General features: G+C 42.2%; 1 protein-coding gene across 4 annotated transcripts in view; it reads left to right on the forward strand.

Annotated features, from left to right (window-relative positions):
• Positions 1-27,213, forward strand: part of LOC133280109 (sodium channel protein type 5 subunit alpha-like) — a 215,612-nt gene that overhangs the window by 128,443 nt on the left and 59,956 nt on the right. For all 4 annotated transcript variants that reach the window (XM_061474505.1, XM_061474506.1, XM_061474507.1 and 1 more), the window contains one exon: positions 13,770-14,240. In XM_061474505.1, the coding sequence (XP_061330489.1) occupies positions 13,770-14,240 (471 nt within the window). The remainder of the gene's footprint in view (positions 1-13,769; positions 14,241-27,213) is intronic.

Consider the following 27,213-nt stretch of genomic DNA (forward strand, 5'->3'; position numbering starts at 1 on the left):
TTTTCATCTGTGAAATAAGGAATTCCCCAAAGCAATAATCCAAAATGGATTCATTGGTGGGCTGTGACAGATTTTGGCATTTGGTGCAGAATTTCATCAGTATAATTATGAGACGAGCGACTTGAGAGTCTGTGGGTGAGAATTAAGGGGCAGGCTGGCAGGGGGGATACTGTTGTAGGTGTCTGTTACAGACCACCGGATCAGGGTGAGGAAGTTGACGAGGCCTTCTACAGGCAGCTGAGAGCGGCCTCACAGTCACAGGCTGTGGTTGTCGTGGGGGATTTTAACTTCCCTGATGTTTGCTGGACGGACCACTCGGCAACCCAGCCTAAGTCCAGGAGGTTCCTCCAGTGTATGGATGATAAGTTCCTCATGCAAATGGTGGATGAGCCGACCAGGAGAGGAGCGCTGCTGGATCTCATCCTCACTAACAAGGAGGATCTGGTTGAAGCAGTAAGGGTTGAGGGCTGCCTTGGTTGCAGCGACCACAAGATGGTGGAGTTCAGGATCTTGTGTGGTAGGACTAGTAGAATAGCAAGTAGAATTGCAACCCTGGACTTTAGCAGGGCAAACTTTGGCCTTTTCAAGCAATTGCTAGGGGAAATCCCATGGGCAAGGCTGTTTGAAGGTAAAGGGGCCCAAGATAGTTGGTTGACATTCAAGGACTGCTTTTTCCGTGCTCAAGATCAGAGCATCCCGACACGTAGGAAGTCAAGGAAGAGGGCCAAGAGACCTGCGTGGCTAAATAGGGAATTGCTGGATATGCTCAAGTGGAAGAGGAGAGTTTACAGGTCATGGAAGGAGGGGCTGGCCACTTGGGAGGAATATAAGGCTGCTGCTAGAGTATGTAGGAAGGCAGCTAGGAGGACTAAGGCATCCTTAGAATTAAACCTGGCGAGAAGGGTCAAGGACAGCAAAAAGAGCTTTTTCAAATACATGGCAGACAAAACTAACACCAGAGGCAATGTAGGCCCACTGATGAACGGGATGGGTGCCCTGGTGACAGAAGATACAGAGATGGCAGAGTTACTGAATGCCTTCTTTGTCTCTGTCTACTCTGCTGCAGGCAGTCCTGAAGAGCCCTGTACCCCTGAGACCTTAGATGAAGTCAGGTCGACGGAGCGGTTTGCCTTAGTCGATGAGGAATGGGTTAGAGATCAGTTGAGCAATCTGGACATCCATAAATCCATGGGTCCAGATGGGATGCACCCGCGGGTGCTGAGGGAACTGGCGGAAGTCATTGCTAGACCACTCTCCATCATCTTTACCAAGTCTTGGGAAACGGGAGAGGTGCCTGAGGACTGGAGGAAAGCAAATGTCACTCCAGTCTTCAAAAAGGGCAAGAAGGGGAACCCGGGTAACTATAGACCAGTCAGCCTCACCTTCATCCCTGGGAAAGTGATGGAACACCTTATCCTTGGTGCCATCTTAAGGCATATCAAGGATAAGAGGGTTATGAGGGGCAGTCAACATGGCTTCACCAGGGGGAAATCATGTTTGACCAATCTCTTAGCCTTTTATGAGGAAATAACACGGTGGATGGATGATGGCAGAGCGGTGGATGTGGTCTACCTTGACTTCAGCAAAGCATTTGACACAGTCTCCCACAGCATCCTCACGGCTAAATTGAGGAAGTGTGGACTGGATGATCAGGTAGTGAGGTGGACTGTGAACTGGCTGAAGGAGAGAAGCCAGAGAGCTGTAGTCTATGGGGCTGAATCTAGTTGGAGGCCTGTAACTAGTGGAGTGCCTCAAGGGTCAGTACTGGGACCAGTATTATTTAATATATTCATCAACGATTTAGGTGAGGGAATTGAGTGTACTATCAGCAAGTTTGCTGATGACACTAAGCTGGGAGGAGTGGCTGATACACCAGAAGGCTGTGCTGCCATCCAGCGAGACCTGGACAGGCTGGAGAGTTGGGCAGGGAATAACTTGATGAAATATAACAAGGGAAAGTGTAGAGTCCTGCATCTGGGCAGGAACAACCCCAGGTTCCAGTACAGGTTGGGGAACGACCTGTTAGAGAGCAGTGTAGGGGAGAGGGACCTGGGGATCCTAGTGGACGACAGGATGACCATGAGCCAACACTGTGCCCTTGTGGCCAAGAAGGCCAATGGCATCCTGGGGGGTATTAGAAGGGGGGTGGTTAGTAGGTCGAGAGAGGTCCTCCTTCCCCTCTACTCTGCCCTGGTGAGACCGCATCTGGAATATTGTGTCCAGTTCTGGGCCCCTCAGTTCAAGAAGGACAGGGAGCTGCTGGAGAGAGTCCAGCGCAGGGCAACTAAGATGATTAAGGGAGTGGAGCATCTCACTTATGAGGAAAGACTGAGGGAGCTGGGTCTCTGTGGTTTGGAGAAGAGGAGACTGAGGGGTGACCTTATAAGTGTCTATAAATATATAAAGGGGGAGTGTCACGAGGATGGAGCCAAGCTCTACTCAGTGGCAAACAATGATAGGACAAGGGGTAATGGGTACAAACTGGAACACAAGAGGTTCCACTTAAACTTGAGAAGAAACTTCTTCTCAGTGAAGGTGATGGAACACTGGAACAGGCTGCCCAGGGAGGCTGTGGAGTCTCCTTCCCTGGAGACATTCAAAACCCGCCTGGACGCATTCCTGTGTAACATTATCTAGGTGTTCCTGCTCCGGCAGGGGGATTGGACTAGATGATCTTTCGAGGTCCCTTCCAATCTCTAGCATACTGTGATACTGTGATCTGTAAATGAGTCACTGTGATGTATCAGAGCGGAATAAAATCTGATAATAATGCTCATGCTCTTTCGTAGGTATGTATATAAGGGAATATGAAACTATCTCCCATTAACCCGCATGGGTGTGAGACGACTTAGAAATATGGAGGAAGAATAATGCTAATAAATAAGTTCAATCAACCTGTCCCTTGGAAATCATCCTTACATGTTTTTTCTAATTGTGTTTCCAAGTCAGAGGTGCTTCTCTAAAAATATTGCTGAAGCATTGACTCCATTATATGAACTACTGGCAAAATGAAATATTTTTAATAGGATCCACCATATATATGCATATATGTATATATATGTACATATACATTTTTTATTCGTAAAGATGATACTAGTGGAATGTTTGTTGAGGTTTGCTTGTAGTCTGGGGGTTGAAGAGGTGCAAAGTTTTCAAAATAAAAGCTGCAGCCCTGTTAATAGAGTAGGCATCAGTAGGGAAGATAACTGCCATTTTTTGTACTACATTTGTCCTTGGTTAGTAGTGTAAGTAGGGTTTTGTCAGTGGTTAAGTTCTTGCTAATAGCTGGGTAGTTATTAAAAATCTAGAGGACACTAAGTCAAATTTAATTGGACAAGAGTGTGCAAAGGTAGGAACAACTAAATGTGTCTCCTTTTATTAATGTCACTGTGCAAGTTGTCTGGATGTCATTGAAAGGGTAATGACAACAGAATTCCTCCTAGCATGTGTTCAGGGAAAGTTTTAATGTTAAAATTGACCAGGTGGTACAAATCTAATACATTACACATTACTCCTAAACATCTTAACTCTTTTGTTAAAAAAAACAAAACAAAACAACACAAAAAACAGTTAAAAATATTACCTTTCCCCACAAAAACCATCAGTGAGCACTGAATTTTAACAGTTGCCTCTAGGAATAGCTTGTTCAAAGGGATATGTGAAACAATCAGCTAACTATGACAGCCTTAACCTTCTTAGGAGGTGTATGATATTTAAAAGATACTGGAATTTATCTTTTCCATGTACAGTGCATATTCATATCTGTATTTCTCCAACTAACACGTATGTGGCAACATAGTCTCTGGCTTCCCAAGGAAGTATGCTGAAGAATATGTTTGGAAACTTTGCATCATGCCTAGCTAGTCTTGTTTAAATTAGTTCTTATTTTTCTTCTACCTGAAATTTATTTTCTTTCCTTTTGGCCAGCTCTGGCCTTGACTGTAGTAATTCCCTCTTTGATATTAACACATATCTCTGCTGTAGTCTTCCTAGTCTCATGCTTTGAGCAGATCTCCTCCTCTTTCAACATTGCTTTGGCTTTCTGCCTTTCACGATATCTTCTGCAAGATCCATCCAATTGTGTGTTTTGACTTGGGGATTGGACTAGATGACCACCAGTTGATCCTTTCAAGGCTAACGATTCTGTGATTCTGTGACTTCACTCTTCCCAATGCACAAAAAAATTCCAAGTCTCTGCCCTGAAACCATCTGAAATTTTTGCAATTATTTCAATGCAAAGGGAGTTTTATTTTTTGACCAAGCCAGTATTTTGTATAGAAGCTCTGCTTTCAGCAGGTAAGAGTCATATTTTCTCGTGAAGATAATATGTGCTAACTGATGTTAGAATTTGGATTGAACTATACTTACATTTTCAATGCTGAATTTTCCAGGAGGTGAAAAGAGGTGCTTTCATTTGTCTTTGCGAATGGATGTTTTTCAAGAAGTTATACTCTCAGTTCGCCCCCTTTTGTCACTGCTGCCTTCTCCCTGCTATCAGTTCCATTCTCTTTGTGGTCCCTGTCATGTGTACTCATTTATTGCAACCGCACAACTAAAAGCATCCTCATGCTGCTTGTGCTACAAATTCTATTGTGTGGGTATTTCTTCCAGGAGGATTTCCATGCCCCTTCTCCTCTCCTGTCATTCTCTTAACTTCCACTTTTAGATGTCATGCCATCCCATTTCTGGGAGGTTCAGCAAGTGCCAAATGCCTGCTGAAGTCTTTGTGCTTGAAAACACAGGCAGGTGGCTGCATCTATAAACTGGTTAGGGCATGAACTCAAACCTGAGTGTCCCTCCTTTGTCTTGGTTAGCACATTCCCTGGCCACCCTGTCCCAGCTGGTGGCTGGGTGTTCTGGGGACAGCAGCCACAAGCAGTCCTGCCCTGGGGGAAGATCGGGGAAGGGAGGTCAGCTGCTTACCCTCAGGGAGGAAGAACAGGCCTTGGCTTGTCTTTGTTTACTACTGCAGATGCAAGTTTCAGTTCACAAAATGGATTAGCTGCCTAGGTCTCAGTTCCTTTCTTCTCTCTAGGAGACTGGCAGTCTGATGTCCATAAAAATGCTCTGATGGACAGCCCAGACCACTGACTTTCTCCTTTACTTCCCCTATTTTATGTCTGTCTTGCATTAAAGGAGGTTGCTGGGATTTCAGCCAGGCACACAGAATGCAATGAATAAATAAAATAATTTTGAAATTTCTGCATCAGCAAAATACCTTTTTATTTCCTGATATTAAGGAAGTAGTCAAAGATGACATCATCATGCGGGAATAAAAAAGTTTGCTTTCATCATTAAGTTGAGAACGCGCTCAATTTGAAAGATGCTGGTAGCCAGTCCTACACAACGTGCTTTTCTTATGTGTTTACTAATTCTCTGCAACACACGGTGCCAGCTTTACGCTGTGTGAAGAAAGGAAGCTTTAACTGTGTGAAGAAAGGAAGGACATCCACATCCTTCCCTTCCTTGCAAAAAACCAAGAATAACTCCCTGAGTATTTAGGAAGCACTAAGAAACCACTGCTGGTAAACCCTCACACCCTATTTCTTTATGCTTTTGAGTTAAGGGTCTTCTCCAGCCAGAGGTATGTGAAAGGTGCAAGCCCAGCCATGTGCTGTAAAGGCAGGAAATTTCATACCATGCAAAACTGCTAGTAGAAATCTACTTTGTAGCTTTCCTGAAATAAGCCTTCCTGGCTAGCAGACAGCTCTGTCACTCTGTTCTGCCCTCCCAGCAATCTGCATTTGCAAAACATAAAAAACCAGAACCTCCTTAAACCTCTCAAATTCATTAAATAGGTATCCTTCTCACATTTCATTTAATAAGAAAGTGTGATTCTGTAATGGAACCCAAATTACATCAAACCTGGGAAATTGCTTAGAAAGTAACATTTTAATGGAAATGCATTTCCTTTTCCACGTTTAAAAAAAAAGGGGGGGGGGGGAGCACAAAGCTGATTATTAATTATTTATTGACTCTTGGATTTAATTTTCTAGTCTCTGGGCCTACCCTCATATTGATTTTGCTTTGCTGTAATATATTGGCTGCAGGGAAGTCATTATTTACTGTGCTCATTATCACTAGGGTATTTTTTTCTTCATTATTATGTTTCTAGGGTGGTTTATTTTTTTGTCCTTTTGGCTCTCTGTGGCTTACCTTTCCTGAGGTGTTTTCTGCCATGTGTGAATGGGAATTGCCTCTTTCTCTCAATCTCCAGTCCTGACTGCCCAAGTCAGTGAGATGGCCTGTAGATGACAGTGCTAAACTTTGTGCAATCTTTGGACATGGCTAGGTGTTCCCCTCTCAGGGGAGGTGTGAGATCGGAATTTTTAAGGGATGACTTCTGGGATCCCATTCTGCCTTGTGTGGGCAGTGCCCCACATATGAGCCTAGCCATGCACGGTTAGGTCTGGTGTGGCATCTGGGTAAAAAATACAGAGCTTAAACTTCCAAAATTAGGGCTTTTTTCTTGTGTCTAGTTGCTGTATAATAATTGGTAGAGCAGCTGATGAGGTGGTGTTTGCATATGAGTGGCAAAAATATTCCAGGGATAATACGGGTGTTTCTTACCTCACTCCTTTCAGGGAGCAGCAATAGCAAAGACTCACAAGTGTGTACAGTCAGTCCAAGCCTGTGTTGTCTGTCCTGTTCTGTAATTGCCTTGACATGCTCATCGTCATGACAGCTAAACACTTTTCTTGACTTAGCACAAAGGTAATTGTTTCTTGGTTTGTAATCAATAAACTTTCCATAGTTTCCCTAATGCTTCTGGGGTATGTTGAGCCTTTAACATCACAAATGCAGCTGTCTTGGTGGGAGAGGTTTGCAACTGGACTTGTCTGACAACACGTTTTTTCTGTCTAGACAGTGGCTGAAGAAGTCCATGGCAACTCTGATGGAGCTCTTACTATGCTGGTGAATTAGTGTTGTTTTGATATCTGATTAAAAACCTGCGGGAACATGTTTGGCTTTGTGCTGTGGCTTTAGCAGTGGAAAGAATTTATTTGCCTCCACTCACCATCCCACCCTCCTTTCTCATATAGTACATGGAGAATAAGATTTTCAGATCAGGAAGCACTTGGTTTCCAGACGGTCATCTTCTGATAATTCTTACTTTCAAAAGAATACTGAAAGTTATCAGCAAAAAAAAAAAAAAAACAAAAACAAAAACAAAATTCAATTCAGTAGTGTTTGACCAGCACTTGGTGTGGTATGGTTACTGTGTGCATTTATACCTATGTAGTGGGTAACAAATGAAAAAGACTTGACAACATGGGAAATCCATCAGGTTGTGATAAGAAGTGTCATAGGTTGCCTCAGATCTGTGTTTCAGAGTGACAAGGATGCAGGCCCTTCACTCTGCCTGGTTTCAGGGTCCTGCAGAGGCTGCGGGTGAGGAGAGACAAGGCAATAGAGGCTGGTCCTTGTGAGATGGGAGCTGGGGAAGCACCATCCTCCCCTCCCAGTTCAGCATCCCTCTCTGAAGAGGCATTTTCATCATCTGTTACAGCATGTCAGACTGGCAGCAAGAGCAATGTTGCTGTGGAGCCCTTCACCTGCCTCCCCTTCTCAACAGGATGTACCCATGCCAAGTCCATGCCAGGTCTGACATCCCCTGGTGCTAGTGCAACTTTATAGCTCCACTGAAAGCAGGGAGCAATGAATGGCAGCTCAAAATGACCTAAAAAAAAAAAAATAATCTTATGTGACACAAAGGTGCTGTGAAGTGTAATTAATGGGCTTATTCCACCCTTCCATTACTCAGATTTACTCCTGTGTAAAGTGGTGAAAACAGCACCAAGAAATCTGCCCCATTAATTATGCATACCCCTTTAAACTCTGAAGTGAGAAAAAGAGTGACCATTCCCCTCTCCCATGCACATACCATCAAATATGGGTGAGCACAACTGCCATCCAGCATCACTTCTTTGCCTTGTACTGCTTAAAGACTGCAAGAGACGACTGAAACTGCAAGGAAATGTGGTGTCAATACCCAAAGTAGAGAACAGTGAGCAAAACTCCTAGCCTGATGGTAAATACCATGAAAAGGCTAATGGAATGGAGGACACATTCATCTCACCTGGTTTCTAGAGTCTAGCATGAGAATAGCCACATCTGTATCCCCCACCTTAACTGTTCTTCACAGTTAATGGAGGGAAAAGGCATTTTTACTCCTTTTAATTTCTTCCATGCAGCTACCAATTTTAGGATGAGACGCATTAGGCTTAAACTCCTCTGGCCATATGGATTGGATCTTTACTGTAAGGGTTCATTACTGTAAAGTTCGTTCCTGTTAGGGTAGTGAGGCACTGGAATGAGTTACTCAGTGAAGCTGTGAATGCTCCATCCCTGGTGGTGTTCAAGTCCAGGTTGGACAGAGCCTTGGTTGACATGGTTTAGTGTGAGGTGTCCCTGCTCATAGCAGGGGGGTTGGAAACAGATGTTCTTAAGGTCCTTACCAACCCTAACTATTCTATGATTCTATCTAGCCTGTCTATAACGAGAACCCTAGATGATCCTCTAAAGGAAGCATGAGTGCCAGCCATGCCCAAGGTTCTGCTTTTCAAGCACATTTTCTGCGACCCCTGTTTTGCACAGCCAGGGGAAATGCATGTGGTAGCTGTGAGGCTAGGAGGGAAATTAGGCCTTGTTCTCTTCTTTCTTAGGAAAAATGGAAATCATTCACATGAAATCAGTGAAGTTATAGCCACTTGTGTGTTTGCGTATGCAATGATTATTTCTACCATATTGCTTCCATTTTTGGTTGCCTGTGGAGAACATCTGCTCTTGTCACCACCATAAAGTAGCTTAAGGATTTTACATGGGAAATAGGCTGAATTTGGTGTATTGTTTTCGTTGCATTTTCTTATATTTAAACAGACAAACCAATTATTTCACCAAATAGATTTACACAGAGTTGATAAGAAAAAGATTCTGTTGCAACAAGCTGGAACTATAGTGCCCTACAAACCTCTCATCCACAACTGCTAGCCTGCCTTGTAGGATCAAACACAGTCCACTTGCGAAGTTCTGTGGCTGCAAGGCAGGAAATCCATATCCCCATTTCTGTGTGTTTTCCTAGCTGATCTTGGGCAAGAAACACCAAGGAGATCAGTTCTGATCCGTCCTGTATTTTCTCCCACCTGCCCCTGGCAACAAGGACCTCATGAAATACTTGTGGTAATGTATTTGACAGCATTTTGACAGCAAGAAACTAAGATACCACAAGAATGGGATTATGAGATTGATTACAGGATAAAGAGAAACTGGGCTGGGAAGATATAAGCCTCTTATCCAAGCACAAATAGCTGAAATAATAAAAAAGATAATATAGAAAATAACTGATCACATAAATTGCTTTCTGCAGGAGTACTCTCTGTTAGTAAACTTTGTCCTGGGATGGAAATGTACAAAGGATTGGAAAATACACTTCCAACGAAAGGAATAATCCTTTAGTAGCAAAGAGATGGGCTAGATGACCTATTACTACAGGTCTCTGTCTTAATCTCACCCTTCCTTGAGGCAGAATTTCCTTTATGAGCAGTTTTTATTTGCAGCTTCATGCATTTTGCTACCATAAACAAACTAAAATACTTGGCACATATTGTACTGGGCTTGCTAGAAGTCCTCAAGGTCTCCAAAGAGAAAACTGTACCTTTCCCATCTGTGCTAGCCAAGTAACAGTGGAGATGTCCTCTGCCATCAGGAAACAAACAGGAAGGAAGAATACCAGTTTCTTCCACTGGTCGGAGTGCCCGAAGAGCTTCATGCTGGGTTGTGTCTTACAGGCACTTCCAGAGAAGTGGGTTTGAAAAGGTTGAGATATATGGGTTCTGTTTTATCCACGCAAAAAAGAGAAGTATTAAATGAGTAGTTAACGATCCTGGCAGGTGCCTCATGGTGCTAGGCTTTCTGGCCTTTTCTATGCAGCTGAGTGACAGCAGTGATGGGGGTGAAACAGCTGGAGCTCTCTTCTAACCTGGTGAAGGCTAACTGGTTATGAAGTTTGGCCACCACTGTCTGGAGCATGGAGTGTGAGACTGACACCAAGAACAATTTTCTGGACACCAGGCTGGGTTTGACAAGTTGTAGATGATCCTTTTAGTTGTATGGTTTAGTTTTAGGTTTTCTTTCGAGGAGCAGTGACTTGGACGATGATCCTTATGGGTTCCTTCCAACTTGAGTTATTCAAGTGATTCCATGTTAGTTATTTGGCTTGCATTGGTAAGTGCCCTAACTTTAATCTAGCTGTGAAACACCAAACTCAAGCTAGCTCAGGCTTCAAAAGGCACGACCAGAGATGGTTCAGTTCTTCAGCATCTCCTGGGATTCCAGACTGTCTCCATTGTCTACAGACACCATAGGAAAACTCCTCCAGTTTAAGCACTACAGAGAGATATCTGACATTAGGCTCGATTAATCTTTCATTTGTGCCTTATAATGGCACAGGGTCACTTCTTTGGAAAGACATGAAAAGTGAGAAAGCCTATGAAAGTGTGCTATACTGTCATTAGCGTAAATGCCTAACTAACATCATTATGCTACATGAGTTGGGGTTCCCTGAGTGCATCTGTGATTTGATACCTAACCTCAAAGACCAAACAAATGACCTGCTCTCAATAGTCTGGCTGGTCAGTGTCACTGGAAAGGATTCTCTTTAAGGGGATCTATATGGATATAAAAATATGCCATTGCTTTTACAAACCGAATTAGTTTTAGTTTTCTTTTACTTAAACTGTAAGAATTTTGTTAGCAACCAGGGAGACTGGATATTATTAGTAACCTTTTAAGGGAAATGCAGTGTGTCATGGGTTGAGCATATATTTTTCTGGAAAAGGCAGTGTGTTGTGAAATGGGGGGAATAAGTAAACGTAACGTACTTACACATTAATTCACTGTACTTGAACACCCGGCAATGCAACTCTGAGGTTACCTGCTCATAAAGGAAGGAGGGAGTGATATTTGAAATTTATTTTTGGCTAAAAGCATGAAGTGCAAATAGCTCTCTGTGCAAAATGTCAGCTGCATTTCTGGGAAGCAAACAACACTGCCTTAATAATCCATGGTAAATAACAACACTAAGAATGTTACCACCTCTTATATACACCTGCAGGTGTATCTGGGTAAACTTATGTAACTGTAGTCTGACATCCAAAATAAATACGGAAAAGTAAAACAAGGCATTTCAAACAAGGTATTATGTGAACAGCAGAATTAATGAAGTATAGGGTGAAATTCAGCTTCAGATGACAAAATTTGTGTGAAACATGAAGGTGTTCATGTATGGAAAAGATGTCTGAGCTACCACCAGAGTCTGCAGAGATCTAGGGCTTCACTCAGTTTTGGCTAGCACCACTGGAGATGCTGTAAGATATCCATCCTGGCCTCCATCTAAACACATATCATAGAATCATAGAATGGTTTGGGTTGGAAGGGACCTTCAAAGTTCATCCAGTTCCAACCCCCTGCCATGGGCAAGGACACCTTCCACTAGACCAGGTTGCTCCAAGCCCCATCCAACCTGACCTTGAACACTTCCTGGGGTGGGGCAGCCACAGCTTCTCTGGGCAACCTGTGCCAGGGCCTCACCACCCTCACAGGGAAGTGCTGCTTCCTAATATTCTGACAAAATCTCCCATAGTAGTGTGTCCTATTGGCCAGTTGCCCCAGGATGACTTGGGCATGCTAGGGTCAGTAGGCACCAGATGACTGAATACAGGCAGATGCATGCAACCCTAACATGGTCACCTGTATTTGGTCAGGCTCTGTTGCCTACGTGACAAATTTCTTCTGACTGAAATGGATGCCCTGTTAGATCCTTAAGGTTTGATGTCTGAGTCTGGAGGCAGCTTACATCCTTGAAAAGTAATTCAGTTCCCTAAATGCTGCCAGTCTGTTGTCTGCTAAAGCACCCTGTCATGCCCTAAAGCTGGAGCTTTAGGAGGACACACATCTCCTGTAGGCCTGGTACAGATGTCTGATAACCTTAGACAGTGGGCACCTATGTTGATGTAACAGAACTGAACAGATAAAGTTCAGAAGATTTTTTATTCTGTATTTCTTTATCCCGTCGCTTCCTCCAGCCCCTTCCCATGTCCTTAGGGATGCCACTGGGAAGGACACATATGCTGTGATTTGTTCCAAACTCTGTTGGCACTGGTGATCTGGGCAGTGTCTCTTCTCTATACATGTGCTTATTTTCAGGATACTTGTAGCAACGTGGTTCTCTCAAAGTTGAAAATGGCTAAAGTGATTCTGGCAGTGACTCCTTCACTAATGGGCTCCCACCTGCTTGGCAGTATGTCCAGTACTCTGGTTTTCAAACTACCTATCAGACAGCATCACTTGCAATACCTCCAAGTGGGATATGGAATGAAATATTGACTCATACCAGACTGCTGCAGTGATTAAGAGGAGACCCACACAAGCTGTCAGTGACACTCCAGTATGATGGACCAGCTAAGAAACAATTAGCTTTAATCTCGCTTTACTTCAGAACAGGGTAGTGCTCAGTGCAGCAATAGGTTATTCAGTAGTTCATAATAGACATGGGCATCTGCTGTGCTACAAACTGCTTTCATTTATAATCACAGTAATTGCAGAGAGTACTTTACAAAAGAGTACTGACAGGACCCTTTAAATGTAGTGTCACCAGAGTGATTAAGACCAGATTTTCAAAATTCCAGCTCATATATTCTGAATATTTTAAATAAGAGGGAGCAGCATGCAGGATGATAGCAAAAGCTGATGGTTATTTGGTAAGGCCTAGTTAAGTATAAGTAATTTTTATACTGTTTATTTTGGTCTATCAGATTTTATGGATTTAAAATACTATCAGAAAGACAAAAGACAGGGGACTTGCAAGTGTTTCTAGTAGTATTAAGAGATCACAGAGAAAATATCTTCAGAAAGTCAATTTTATTGCTGGAATGGCAGAAGTGCTGTTGCACTGATTTCTCCCTTGCAGTGCCACAGAACTGACATCCACCCACCTTGTACAGGCAGCAGATGAGTTGATACCAGGGAACATGGTCCTAGTATATTTGGGGTAAATATATTTTAGCTGATACTGGTTTGAATCACCTTTGCCCCATTCCTGTCATCCCAGGCATCTATGTCCAGTTAGAGCTTTTTGCCCTTGTCAATCCGGATAAAAGATGTAATTCATTCCTTCTCAGACCACGAGCAGGTGTAACGTCCTATACACAGCAACTGGTGATCAGTCTGCAAGATGTATTACTGGAAATAGCCTTCTAGAAGAATCTGGGTTTATTTATTGGGTATAATTGGCAGGTAGTCAGGGGGGAAGAAGGTAAAAAGGGATTTAAATTGTCAAATATGTCACCCAAATGTATAGTTGTGTCTAATCTTACTGTGCACTACCAGCAAATGTAAATAGTTCTGAAGTTACAGGAACAAGACCACCACTTAAAAGAGTATTTACACTATGTAGCTTTCAATTAAAATTGTATCCTATATTCTGTTTCTGAGCTTTATCTTGCCTGTGTTTTGGGGTGCTGGAGGAGAGAAGGGAATGTCAGAATGTGTTATTATCCATGCTGTACTTCTACACATGAAATTAATGTGTTTGGAAATGTCTGCAGGTCTCCATTTCTTACTGAAACCACCTATAATTAGAGGTTGTTCCACAAATGTTGGTGCTATTACAGTGGCACAGATGAGACGAGACTCGGACTGTCCTGCTTCCAAGAACAAACATTAAACCTTCACATTTAAGGGTCACTGATTTTCTTTTAACTTTGTTTCAGGTGCTCAACCTGTTTCTTGCCTTGCTGTTAAGCTCTTTCAGTGCTGACAACCTCTCGGCACCAGACGAGGATGGGGAGATGAACAACCTGCAGCTTGCTTTTGCTCGAATCAACAGGGGTCTTCAGTATGTGAAACACACGACATGGGATTTTTGCTGCAATGTCCTCCGGCACCCCAAGACAACAGCTGAAAAGAAGGCAATGATGATGCTTGCTGCCCAGAATGCAGGTGCCCTTAACAATTGTGTCAACAGTCACACAGCTGCTGAGCTTGGCAAAGACATGGAGAATCACAAAGAGAACCACGCGGAGGATGGAATGAATAAAAATGGGGAGAAGCATCTAGGAATTACAGACAATGATGATTTTATGACCAATCCTGACCTGTCCATTTGTGTTCCTATTGCTCTGGGAGAGTCAGACATTGAGGAGGAAGACGAGGAGCAGAGCACCTTTACGGAAATGGAGCAGGTAGGCAACTAAATGTTTCCTAATTGCAGTTTACTAAGATGGCCCTTGTTCCGACCCCTGATCTGGATCCATGGCTTGTGATGCAAATGTCCTATGGCCTAATCCTGCCTTTGATATGTTGTTAACTTCAGAGGAAGTTACAGATGCATATCCAAGAGCAAAATCCAGTCTCCAACAAGAGACAATCCCTTTCTTTGTATGCTTTGTGCTTGTTTAGATTAGTTCTTCTAACCAAAGCAATTAAACCTTTCCTAACACAGGAGACTGCTTTTTTGTTTGTTTGTTTGTTTCAGCTAAATCATGGGAATGTTACAGAACAAATTTTAGGTCCACTGACTACGACATGGAATTTTCTTAGTGTGCAAAACTGGGTAATGGCTTGGCTTGATTTGTGCAGCTAGAATCGAGGGCCAGGTAGTTCTCTTAAAAGTTCAGAGAGCCTGAAGTTAATATGACTTTTTATATATTCACACAGGAAAAACAGTTATTTGCTTGTTCATTGGTGTAACATAGCAGATTTTTGTTTTCCCTAGAGCACCCAGTAGTAAAGGCTGAAAAATTCTGTGTGACTCAAAGTGCTGGTGTAAAACTGAGAAGAAAAACCTTCAAGGGAACACTTCTCTTTCTCTCCTTCTCCCTCTCTCGCCTTTCTATCAGATTTACCTCTTGGCTCCACACACCATATCTAGTTAATATTTTCCACACCCTTCAGCCTTGATCCAGCATCCTCTGATGCTGACTGAGACCTGCAGTGTCAGCATGTGCTGGATCAAAGGTCCTGTTTCAGATCCAGATGTCAGGAGGGATCCCTGATCTCCTGGTTCTGGGGAAGAAAGATCTGAAGCAAAACTGTCTTTAGAGAAGGGCTGTCCTAAAAAAGCCCTCTGTGTCAGGAGGCAGTCACAAATTAGCTTCTAAAAATTAATTTCTGCTGCTCCATGGCAGAAATATTTTCAGTGTTAGTACATCTGCTCACCACCAGATCTTACACACTGATCTTCCCCCTGGGGGGGCTGAATGGAAAGGGTTTGGAAAAATTTATCATAAAGCCCCATTATCCCAATAGACAACTAGGTAACGAAAAAAGAAGTCTGACATTTCTGATAAACACTTTTAGGGACTTTTGTGTATTATTTTTAAGGAATGCTTTTATTGAAATGACTTGTGGATCAGTGTGGGTGGCATGTATAATAGCTACTTTTTCCTTTGAAGTCCTTTTCTATTCCCAGTGCTGTATTAGTTAAACCTACAAGCAAAGTACACTTGAAAAGTGAAATATGAATATAGTAGATGGTTTCTTAGTGTCAGCGGACTGCAAATACTGACTAGTATAGAAGCGTTTAAGTGTATAAATGTGTTTCATTCTGGAGTTTTGGGTTATTTTGTTGGTTTTAGGGTGTTTTTTTGTTGTTGGCCTTTAAAGATATTCACAGCTTTCTGCTGCAGCTGGGAGAGAGTCACAAGCTTTAAAACTCTCAGATTTTTTTCCTTCAAAGCGCAAAGTAAAGGTTTGTTGAAACTTTGAATGTAATTGTCCATGAGGACTGAAAGGGTGTGTGCATGCACACGTGTATGTTGCATCGCTGTGTTCTACCTTCCTCAAAATAAATAGCAGTGTTCACAGTTTCAAGCTAAACTGTAGCATAGAGCATGGAGGGTTTGGGATTTTTGTATCTTACTGTAGCGTAAAAGTATAGAAATACGGATTTCTATTTGCTGCACAGTGTGTCCATGTAGGTGCTGGTACACAGGACAGATAGCCATCCATTTATGCTGTACAGCAATTAAATACAGAATTAGACCTTTACTGAGATCTATTAGAGTCATGAGGGAAAGCACTGATGTAGAGGAATAGACATTTTAGTGAAATGGAACATTATAAATGAAAGTTGATTTGAAAATATTAAGAAAACTTCCAATTGTTTCAGTAATATAGAAACATTATCATCCGTAATATAAACATTGAGGATTTAGAGCGAAACAAACTAGGAGGAAATAAAACCCAGCAGGAGAAGCAAACCAAAATACTCTTTTGACACTGTATCTTTTAATAAAATTTTCAATAGAGTAATGTTGTCACATTACCGCAAGATATATGGATTGCAGTGAAATAATGCAGTTTACTGCTACTGTGTGCATTAAACAGAAGGCATAGTGTTGAGAAATGTATTAATTAGCTTTGTCGCTAGTGTTTTCCAGGGTTTGACAAGCAGCTGCTGCAGGTCACTGCTGTTCTCCTGTGCATAGTCCTGATCAATGGTTTTCAACCTTTGTCTTCAGGGCTGAGGGTTTATTGGTGAAACAGTCCAAACAAGAAGCGAGTTCATATATCCAGCAAAAAATTTTGTTAGATTTCTAGAAAGGAAAGTGTGTGCATGCAAGGGGGTTCCAACTCAAAGACTTGAAATACACTGGCATAATAAACAAACAAAAATAGGAAGAAGCTCAACAGCAGAAATTATAATTGTGTGATGAGCTTTGCATTTGCTTTCCTGCAAAAACCCAGTAGGGTTGTACAGCTGTAAAAATCTCCGTAAGGAGCAGAACCATGAGAAGACAGATCCCAAACAGTTCAAAGATCTGTCATTTTTCATGGTGCCCATTCCAAAGACATATGGTCTTCAGACACATAAAAAAACCCTCTCTTGATCAACATGTAGGTTACTGTAAAAGAAATTATTGCACCTGGAGGTCAGTATGAAATCCCAATTCCCTGGATATACAGCTGTGGGCATTACGGCATAATAGCTTTTGTGTCAAGGGCAGCTCTGTGGGACTGGGGAATAAAATTCCCCACTCACTCCCAGAAACGTTAATCCTGCAAGCCCCAGCTCCATGGGGATCCCTTCCTCCTTCCCTCCAGGATGGCCATGATAACCACGACAGAGCTCACTGAGAAAGAACAACATGAACCAGAGCAAAATTTACATGATTACACTGAAAGGGCACAATTACAGTGAAATATCTTTTTGTGTGGAGGGCATCATACAGAAATGAAGCAAGAACTATCAAGGGTATGCTAAATATTCAAATCTATTCTAACTTTCCCATAATTATAATCCATATTTTTATATATTTAAATATTTTAGTATTTACAAAGAGAATGTATATGTATATTTACTTCTCAGGAGAAGACAACATACCCTGCTTCCTTTCAGAGTTGCTGGCTGACCTGGAATTTAGCATCCCTTTGGCAATGTTGCCAGAATGTGCCTTCCTCCTCTTGCATGTAGATTTTGGTTGTGATAGCATGGAAGAGGAGGTGAAGAGAGATGCATAAAAGAGGAGTATGCGTATGTATGCCCCTCAAGTTCATGGCTAGGTAAAACTACACAGTCCTCACATGTCTTTTATACTTTCTCTGTGAATTGAAAATCCTGGACCATATTCTGTTCACTGTGTACTCCCATCAGTCTGGACTATTCGTCATGACAGAGAGGCTAAAGGGAGGCTGGTCTCAGGCAGAACCATAAAGTTGTTGATCCCAATGGGATATTTTAGGGTGGTGATCAGCTCAGCTTTCAGTTCCTGTACCAATACTGAGCTCTGCCCGGAAAAGCATAAAACTGCTCTAAAGAAAGGCATTGTGGCTGTGAGAAATGGGCTCCGCAATGTTGCACACAGCAGTTTGAAATTTCAGATGATGAGAAACCCTTCTGTGACTGCACATTTTCCTCTGAGTAATAGAAATGTCTAAGTTTAAATTTCAGCTGCCATTTCTATTATCAGAGCTTACACTGGCAGCAGCCGTCTTCCTGAAAGCTACCAATTTGTGGTACTGTCATTGAGAGGGTTTCAAAGGAGTGAGCCCACCTGATAGCTTCTAAATCTCCTTTGATTGCTGAGATGCAAGTGAGGTGCTCTGCCAGCTCAGAGAGCTGGGAGACACATGCCTGTATCCCACACATATGGTGAAAAGATCAAAAAGAAAGGCTGAACAATAAAAGTCAGCACAGGTGCAAGAAGCTGGCAGAAGAGGAGTGAGTCTGAGAAAGGACTGCCTTGAACTGAATTCATTTGACATTACTGTGTGATACATGTATTGATGCTGGTCACTGCAACATTTTAGCTTCTGTCTTTATCTAACCTGTCTGCTTGCCCTGCTCATAGTGTTGGGGAAGTCTCTCCCTGTCAGTCCACAAGATTTCTTCAGAATTTGATGATATGTTTAACCTCATAATGCGAACAAGAATAACTGTCTTCCATTTTTCCCCTAGCTTCAAGATGTGCAATTTAAATATGGGCTGTCCTAGCAGGAAAACAGCTCGCAAAAGCTCAGCAGCAGCCCCAGAAACGTGCTGGCTGCATCTTCCCAAGGGTCTTTTTAGTTCTTGTTTTGGCTCCTTAGATGATTAAAATGTGGAAATTATTTTATTGCACCTCTGTAGAGTGCCTTCTATTTGCTTCTAAAGACCATTTTTTATGTGTGAGATCAACTTTCGGTATCCTGAAGGAGTAAGAATCAGATTGTGGGGACAATAAGGTGATGGGACAGTTCAGTGGGCACAGTCCTGTCCACCAAACACAGTGGACTATCAGAACTTACCTGCAATTTAGCTACATTTGAAAGTTTCAGACATCAGAGGGGTTTGTACTATTTGCATTAGATATCTAAGTCCAAAACTTAAATCTTCAAAATTCCTACTTTAGTATTGCTTAATCTTCAAGGTGCCCACAGCTGTAGCCCAGAATGGTGTGCATCTTTATCACAGTGACATCATGTCATGGTTCAGAGGAATCCTGGGATTAATAGTCTAAAAGGAGGTTCCAGATGAGTAATGCTGGGTGTCCTGGATCAGTCCCCAAAGTATGGTGTTTAACTCTGTTTTTTTTCAGTTGCCCACAATCTCAGTGATGTCCAGGTCTTTTTGGGTGCTGTCTGGATCCTTTTCTGCATTGATGAGTTCCTGCAGTTAGTAAATTTTATTAGCACAGTCTAAGAAAATGGCTCTACCATTTCCTTGTTGTTTGAGTCAGCCCGATAGGGTTTTTAATGCCTTCTCCCCTTTCTTAAATTGAATTAGTACATGTGCTGCCTTACTTAAACTACTGCCCTCAACTTGATCTGTCTAAAGCATGCCATTGAGAAGAAAATCCATGCTGTGGTGGGTAGTGGCTTTTGGACACATCTCACATTTGCCCCCTCTGCAGTGGGAAAGTCAGGCAAGGATGCTTTCCGCAGAGATAACACCTTTGTATTTTCACATGCAGCGCAGTGCCGAGCCAGCAGCACTTGCCTGCTTGTCTTTAGAAAATGCCATTATTGATTTGTTCCAACGGAGTGGCTAATTGGGTCATACGGAAAGTGCTGTCTGCCTGCTGCCAGGATGGAGTGCTTTGCAGCTTCTTACCCCTTCCTCAACACCAGACACGCACGCTGTGGGATCACTGCCTTTCCACGCACAACAACCAGGTCCCAGTTCCCACCGTAGCCAGTTTGTGCAATCCTGAGAGTGCAAAGCAGCCTGAGGCTCACCCCTTGCTGTGGAAATCCTTCAGTAGCAGCGAGTTGTTGCTGTGCTTGGTAGAGCTCACCTTTCCCTGATCTGGCAGGGAATATTGCCGGCGGGAAGGGGATAGTGTCTTTCTTTGCCTCTCAGGGTTTTCTACCTGCACAGCTGCACTTTTCAGTGTGATTTTCCTAGACCCTTCCAAGGTAAAGTAAGACCCCTGCTGTGATTTTCAAGAAGTCTGGGTCTGCACACAGGACCCAGGGGATGTATATTGCCTTGATTTTGCACACGGAATGAGTATTCATTGTTCCAGAGCACACCTTGCTTTCTCAATCATACTCATATTTTTTTTTCTTGATTGGCAGTTCTCCCCTCTTTGGCTCTACCAACGTCTCCCAGGAAAAACAGGTTTCCAGACTTTAGATGAGTAGTTGCCTCTGTACATGTCAACGGTAGGGCTGGCTGCCACCACAGTCTATTCAATGGAACAGTTTCTATATTGCCCTGAACCAGATCCACCACCCACCCACCTCCCCCCGCTTTTATTCTCTTTTTCCCTGTATTTATTTCAGAATTACTGACTCATTTTATTTCATTTGACAAGGTGAAACTGTTTCTGATGGCTTTTTTTGCATGTTTCTACCAATAAGAGAGTCATAACTTTGAGGTCAGAAAGGACGATTAGGATCATCATGGTTGACCTTTCTCATAACACTGAGTCAAAGACATCAAGTGCTAATTTCTGCACAGAGCCTGTAAGTTTATTTTAACTATGATACGTCATTTGTAGGAAGAAAAAAAGGAATGAAATGTCTCAGGTAACAAAGAGTTCACCATCTGCATCTGGACACACATCTGTTTCCTTCATATATAGTGGAAATTTTACAGTACAATTACATTACATTACATTACAGACCTTCTCCTAAACCTGAAGTGACTCTGTAAAAGTCAATAGAATTATTCCAGGTTTTAGTGTGAGGTGTTCCTGCCCATGGCAGGGGCTTTGGAACTTGATGATCTTAAGGTACTTTCTAACCCTAACTATTCTATGATTCTATGACATAAGTGTAGCTGAAATTATTGAAAATTGCCATAAAAGTGCCAGTGCATAAAGGTTTTGATATAAAATTGTTTGTGGCAATGTCTTACTCTCCTAATAATTCTAACACCTATAAATCAGAGGTGCCATGAAGTCATGTGTTTATTTGACAGGGTACGTTAATTCAGCCTTTTACTGCAGGAAATATACTTTATTGTCAGGAACTGGAATACCCTTTCAAAGAGTCTTTTATATTTATAAATATAAAATTTTTATATTTAAATATGTAAATTTATATTTTGTCTGGTTTTAGTTCCAGTCTGTGGGACATGTTCGCTTTTAGAGCAAATGGATGAAATACCTTTGGATTCTGTTAATGACTCTCCAGTTCTTACTGGCAGGACAGTGAGCCCACGTGTATACGTGCATGCAGCACACAATAAATCTTACAGCATTCTTCTTGTCAGCTTTATTTGGGCCAATATTTTTCTGATCATTAAGTAAGATAGCAGAGTTTTTTCATTATTGTTACACACATAGTTTGCCTGGATTTTTCCCTTTTTAAGCTGTATGTTTTGTTTTGCATTTCTTGAAAACTGCATAGAACTCAATTATATGCTAGTTATTTTTAGCAATATAATAACAACATTTCTGTATTAATTGTCTTTGGAAGAATAGCAGCAAGGCCATTAGAAAAAGAAAAAGGACTGTAAATCACACCAATAGACTTAAAGCACCTATGTCCTCCTCTCAGATTCTACATATAGAAAGACGTGTTTATTTTGTTTCAGTACACTGGGGCAGAAGAAGGAAGCTCTATGTCAGATCTCTGCTGACGTGATTAGAGCAGTCACACTGAGAACAAAGGTTTTAGGATGCTTATTCAGTATGCGGTGGCAGGGAAATATATTTGTCCACAGCATAATGCCTAAGGTGCAGGAAACACAGGAGATGATGGAGGAGAGAAAGTAGTGGGGGGGAACCTGGCATTGAAAGAGCCGATATCAGGCATAGTGGACTTGACAACATGCATTTGGACAAGTGCCCAGACTGTGGACTACACGTCAGTCACAGCTTACTGGATGCCATTTCCCAGTATCCATATCCCTCCCTGGAGCAAAATGCAGCCCAGAAATGAGCATTTTTCACTGTTTCTCCCTTTGGTAAAGAAAATGCTGACATTTAACATTTTGGACAAAATGAACAGCAGCCAGTTCCCCCACAGCTCCTGTGCCAAGTGAGACACTGTGTGTGTGTGTGTCGGAGGCTTGAAATTACTCCCATTAATTATGGTCCAAAATATGGTCCAAACTTTGGAATAATGGTTATTTTGTTGCTATTGCCTGTAATAATGTGACACTTCCTTAATGATCAAAATATTACTGCCTTATTTGGGTGAAAGGTTCTGGGTTATTTCAGGCACTCTCACTGCACTTCAAGGCAAACTTCCAAAATGTAAACTTCCATAAGAGGAGACCATTAAGTTGAGTTCTTCATATTATGCTGTGGAGAGATCCCAATTACCAAAAGAAACATAAAGTAGATTGTGATTAAACTTCAAAATGCAATTTAGCAGAAGGTATTAGCTTGAACTCTGAACAATGAACACTTATGAAACGCTTTCACTGCCTATTTGAGCTTATTGAATTGATAACAGGCTAAATTAACTTTGGCAGTCCATCTTTTTGCCAAGTTGTCCCACTTAGACTAATTTTAAGAGTCAACCCTTAGAATAATGAATCTATCTTTTATTATGGGCAGTGTGTTGCACAATGTGGGAAAAGATATTAGGCCAGCAAGACAGAAGCCATTAGAAATAACGTGCCTTGTCCCTCTGGGGCCAGAATTCAAAGGCTTAAAATGCTCTGGATTAATCCAAGAAGGAGCACTGCTAAACTGCTGTTTCCCTCCTTGAGGGATGATGTTTTGCAAAACATCCAGTGCTTGTTCAGAGACCAGCAGTTAGTGGCTGTAATGGTGTTTGTCTGGTGACGTTTTAGTTCACCTTTATTCAAGATGATTGAAAATACCAGGGCAAGCTGGTTCAGGGGGAGCTTTTGCTGTTAACAGCCTCTGCTGAGCAGCTGTGGTTTCTGGCTTGTCTTAGACTTAGCCATTCTGAATTGTAAGGGCCAAATTCTGGTATTTTTAATCCAGTTGAGTACTCACAAGTGCGTTATTTTTTAGAACAGGTACTGCAGTTTTCTTCCAAAGACCTTGTGGCTTTCAGGAGGAAAAATGTATTTCTTATGTCCCCCAGGAGGACAAATTCTGTGTTCAGCTACATAGATTAACTTCAAACTTCGGTGGCCTTAACTCTGACAGGTGACAGACCAGTTGAAAACTCCCTTGGTTCCTGTAGACATCCAAGTTGGGGGGATAATTTCACCTGCCCAGGAGCTGGGCAACAGGCTTATGCTGTTTCTGAACTCAAAGACTATTGTGTTTAGCCTCTTTTGCCCATGTTGTTCTTCTGCATGTATGTGTTAGTGGTTTGGGTTTTAATAAACAGGGTCCCTATAAAGACTGGGTTATCAAGAGTAAGAAAAAAGCTCCAGATGGACTCAGGGCAAATATGGTCAGCACCTTCTAATTCTGATGTTTTAGTACTCCCCTTGCACCAGATTGTTTCTGGCTTTTGGATAGATGAATGGCAGGAGAGAAGACTGGAATGGGTAGATAAGGGCTTCAAAACTGAACAATAATCACTCTGCTAGGTTAGCCTGATGTCTGGTTGTTTCTGCTGAAGTGCCAGGTGACATAGGGTAGAGAGTGGGGATGACCAATCCCAAATAATCAGGTTCAGACTTTCCTGTTTTCATAACCTCTCTGAGGAACGTGCAGGTCTTAAAGTATGTTCATGTGTTGCAGCTTTAGGGTGGGACCTCAGGCGCTTTATGTCATTGTTGCAAATGCTGTAGTCTGTTAACAAAATTCACTTGTAAACAAACTTAGCATAGCACGAGTCCTCTCTGTGTCTTAGCTATAATCCTAGCACTGTGGTGTGGTATTGCTCCAGGTTTTCCTCTGATTTCTCATTAAACTGAGTAGTGGCCTCTCTGCTTTACAGAAGCAATTCTTCAAAGTGGGTTAGAGTGATTCTTAAACGTGCACACTTAAAATTGACAGCTGCACACCAGCCCTCTTTTATCCTAGGAGAGTAAGTGAGATTAATCTTCCCCTTCTCATATTGAGGAAGCAAGGGAATTTTCCTGATACACTTGGTGATCTTTGTTCTCATGCTAAATGTGCAGAAAGATAAATCCACTGATTTTATTGGTGCTACAAGGATTTACATTTATTTGCGAAAGAGGAAAACCAAGATCATAAATGAGCTGTTCTGGTAGTAAGAACACAGGATTTGTTTCTTTGATTCGTGGTTATTTATTTCTCTCCCAGTTTAGCTCAGATTTGTGAAGGCTTTTCAGAGAGGCTGAATTCAGCATATCTGAGAGTTGTCAACCCGACAGCTCTGCAGACTGTAGTCTCCTGTTTACTTTACACACAAAACAGGATCCACCAAGGCACTAATGCAAGCTTGCCGTATTTCAGCAGCTTTACAATCTGCTTGCTTCTCCACTTGTGTGGAGGTAGGATATAAACAGTTCAGTTTTCATGATCATTTGCTTCTTGGCTTCTTTGCAGACGAAGGGTGCCAGTTACTAGACTCAAACTGTTGCTGAGAAAAGATGCCAATTGCTACCAGGCAGAGTAATTTTATGATACCCATAGCTGTCTGCAAGGAAGAACACAAACATCAACAATTACTTTACAGAGTAAACAGCCCTCGTAACTATGCGTGACACTCTGCTGAACTGGATTTACTATACATGAAAAGCTTCTCAAACCCCTATTGTAATATCTGAAATCTGGCTGTAGGAAGCTCTGCAGGTTAAAATATTTTGTCACCTATTGGGCTGCATTTCTTGAGGAGGCTCAGTTTCACAGCATCTGTCAGCTATGAATGGCTAAAGCAGAGATATTTCTGTTGCCAGCATCCTTGGCTGCTGCTGCTGCTTCCTCTGATGGGCAGTATCCCATGGTAAAGCACAGTCCCACCTGTGTTGCCAAGTGTGTGCAGACTTGTATGGGGGGAGATCAGGACAAGCCTCCACCACTATGAGTCTACACCTGGAAATATCCTGACAAACTTATTCCTGGAAAGTGACTGCAGACCCTGAACATCCCTGAAATCCCATTTAGTGTCTCAAAACTGGTCTTCAAAAAGACAGAGGGGTGCGTGAGTCTGGTGAGGAGTATTAGGGAAGATATGTGGGATTGAAGCTTCTCGTTGCACTGGGAAGTCGACTTCTACTACATTGGCTGAGTAAAGGGCAGATTGCCTTTGCACTGTCTCACCAAATTGGTGAGACAGTGGGGATACTCTGCCCACCTCATAAAATAACTTAAATTAACTTTTTCCTGGCACATCTTTCATCCTTCCTTGCTGGCTCTGCAGTAACAGTTGCAAGGGAGAGAGCTCCAGAGCTAGTTCCCAAATCTTGCTTCCCCACCTGCTTGGGACAGGAAGCTTTCTGCTATCAAAGGCTTTTCACATCTTCTTTCCCACAACAGTCATGGGCAGGGAATCAGAGAACAAATGTTACAAGCCAGGGTCATGATCTAGGGACTGAGTGAAGCATCAGAAGAACCCATTTGAACTGATCACCATCTGAAAGGCAAGTCCTAAGATCCTTTCTAAATTTGTTTGCACAGGATGGAAAAAATGATATTTCCATTGGGAAGGAATAAAGTGAATCCATGCTGATGACAGGTATTTGTCTTGTTTTGCCAACAGCAAGTCCTCTTTCCAAAGGAGCGGCATTTGCACTAATCCCCATTTGAGCCTGAAACAATTAGCCGATCTGTGCTTTTCAGAGGCAGAACGCAGTGTGGAGCCTTTGTATTTATTTGTGTCAGCAAACAAGTATGTGGGTCTGTGCACAAACACACTTGAGATGTCACCCAGATTATGCTCTGTTTTCAATCTGGTTGCTGCTTTTTGGTGCTATAACTGGCTTGCAGCATGCAAGGGTACAACACTGAGTCCATCCTCCTCCATGTGCTAATTATGAGTACGGTATTGGCAGATCACCTCTTTTTAGGGCCCAGGGCAGAGTAGAGTTGTGCAAACTTTTGGTTTATGCTGTAAAGGAGCTGTCTGTACTAGGCTCCCAACCCTCTGTTTGTATGTACAAAGTTTTTGTACTGCCGAATGGTTTTACTTTATAAATTATGAAAACAACTGAATCAATAAATATTAACATAATGTGTATTGCCTTGGCAACATGGCACTTGATACAAAAATTAAAAACAAATTATATAAACCACCCACGGCGGGGAGCTTTACAGGAGATAAACCTGCTGCCGTTGCTGCCAGAAGAATAAATCATCTGGAATCAGAACAAAGGCAAACAGTCCAAAGTTAAACAACATAAACCAAAGGCACCTTTCCCCAGACAGGTCTCTGCTGATCGTCAGGTGCTGTGTGCTGAAAATGAGACTATCGCAACCCATGCGAGTGGCTTACCAGGGCTGGCATCAGTTGCTTTCAAAAACTCATTTGATTCCCTGAGAGTTCTTTTGGGATCAGTCTATACAGCCAGCTTCTTTTGAAGAGTCTGTTTCTCTCAGAGATTTTCTTCCCAGCTTACAAATTTGCAGGACAAGTCTGAAAACACATGGTAATGAACCAAATAATTGTCTTGAACACACGCTCATTTTGTCCCCATTGGATGATTCGCCAGGATATGTTTCTTCAGTTTTACTAAACGTTAACTCATCAGAGATACTTGGTATGATTTCTGGGAAGCAGCTGGGTCCATATTTCCTGGAGCTTAGTCTCTAGGAGGAAAGTGTTGCTAAGTCTTGGTACCACACAGAGAGGGTAGTAGATAGAGAATTGGTGTAAGTTTGGCATTTGACTCTAGCTTAGTGCAATAATTTGCAAAACAACTTGAATATTTGTCAGATCAACTGAGTTACAGTCTGTTCTCATACACTACACAGTTTCTAATGAATTTGAGTGCACAGCCTTTCTGCATAAATGAACTTGAAATGTCACCTCAGTTTGCATTGCGCTTTTAACATGAAACAATTGTTTCTGTTGTTTTAGTGCTATAACCAATACCATGCCATTAAGATTACTTGCTACTAAGTTGTATGCACATTGCATTAAAATAAAAAGACTTTTTATGGCTGAGTGCCTTGTGCATACTCTGCCTTCTGTGTCAGCTTCTCCCCTGAATACTACGCTATTTCCAAAGATGCTCCTTAAAGAGTGTTACTTTTTTGACAGGGACAGAACTGTAGCTCAGCGATTACGAAGCAGGCTGTAGTCTGAGAAAATCAGTGCTAAACTGTGCCTAGAAACTGTATGTAGTACATTCTTATGCAGAGGGTTGGGGCTTGGACATGCATAATTTCATTTATTAAAGTTAGAATATATTTTAGACCACGTGCCATCTGAAGCAGGAAACGA

Source organism: Pezoporus flaviventris, unplaced genomic scaffold (assembly GCF_033815535.1).
Source record: "Pezoporus flaviventris isolate CSIRO_AGI_PZ_B2104156 unplaced genomic scaffold, CSIRO_AGI_Pfla_v1 ptg000079l, whole genome shotgun sequence".
Classification (NCBI taxonomy): Eukaryota; Metazoa; Chordata; class Aves; order Psittaciformes; family Psittacidae; genus Pezoporus; species Pezoporus flaviventris.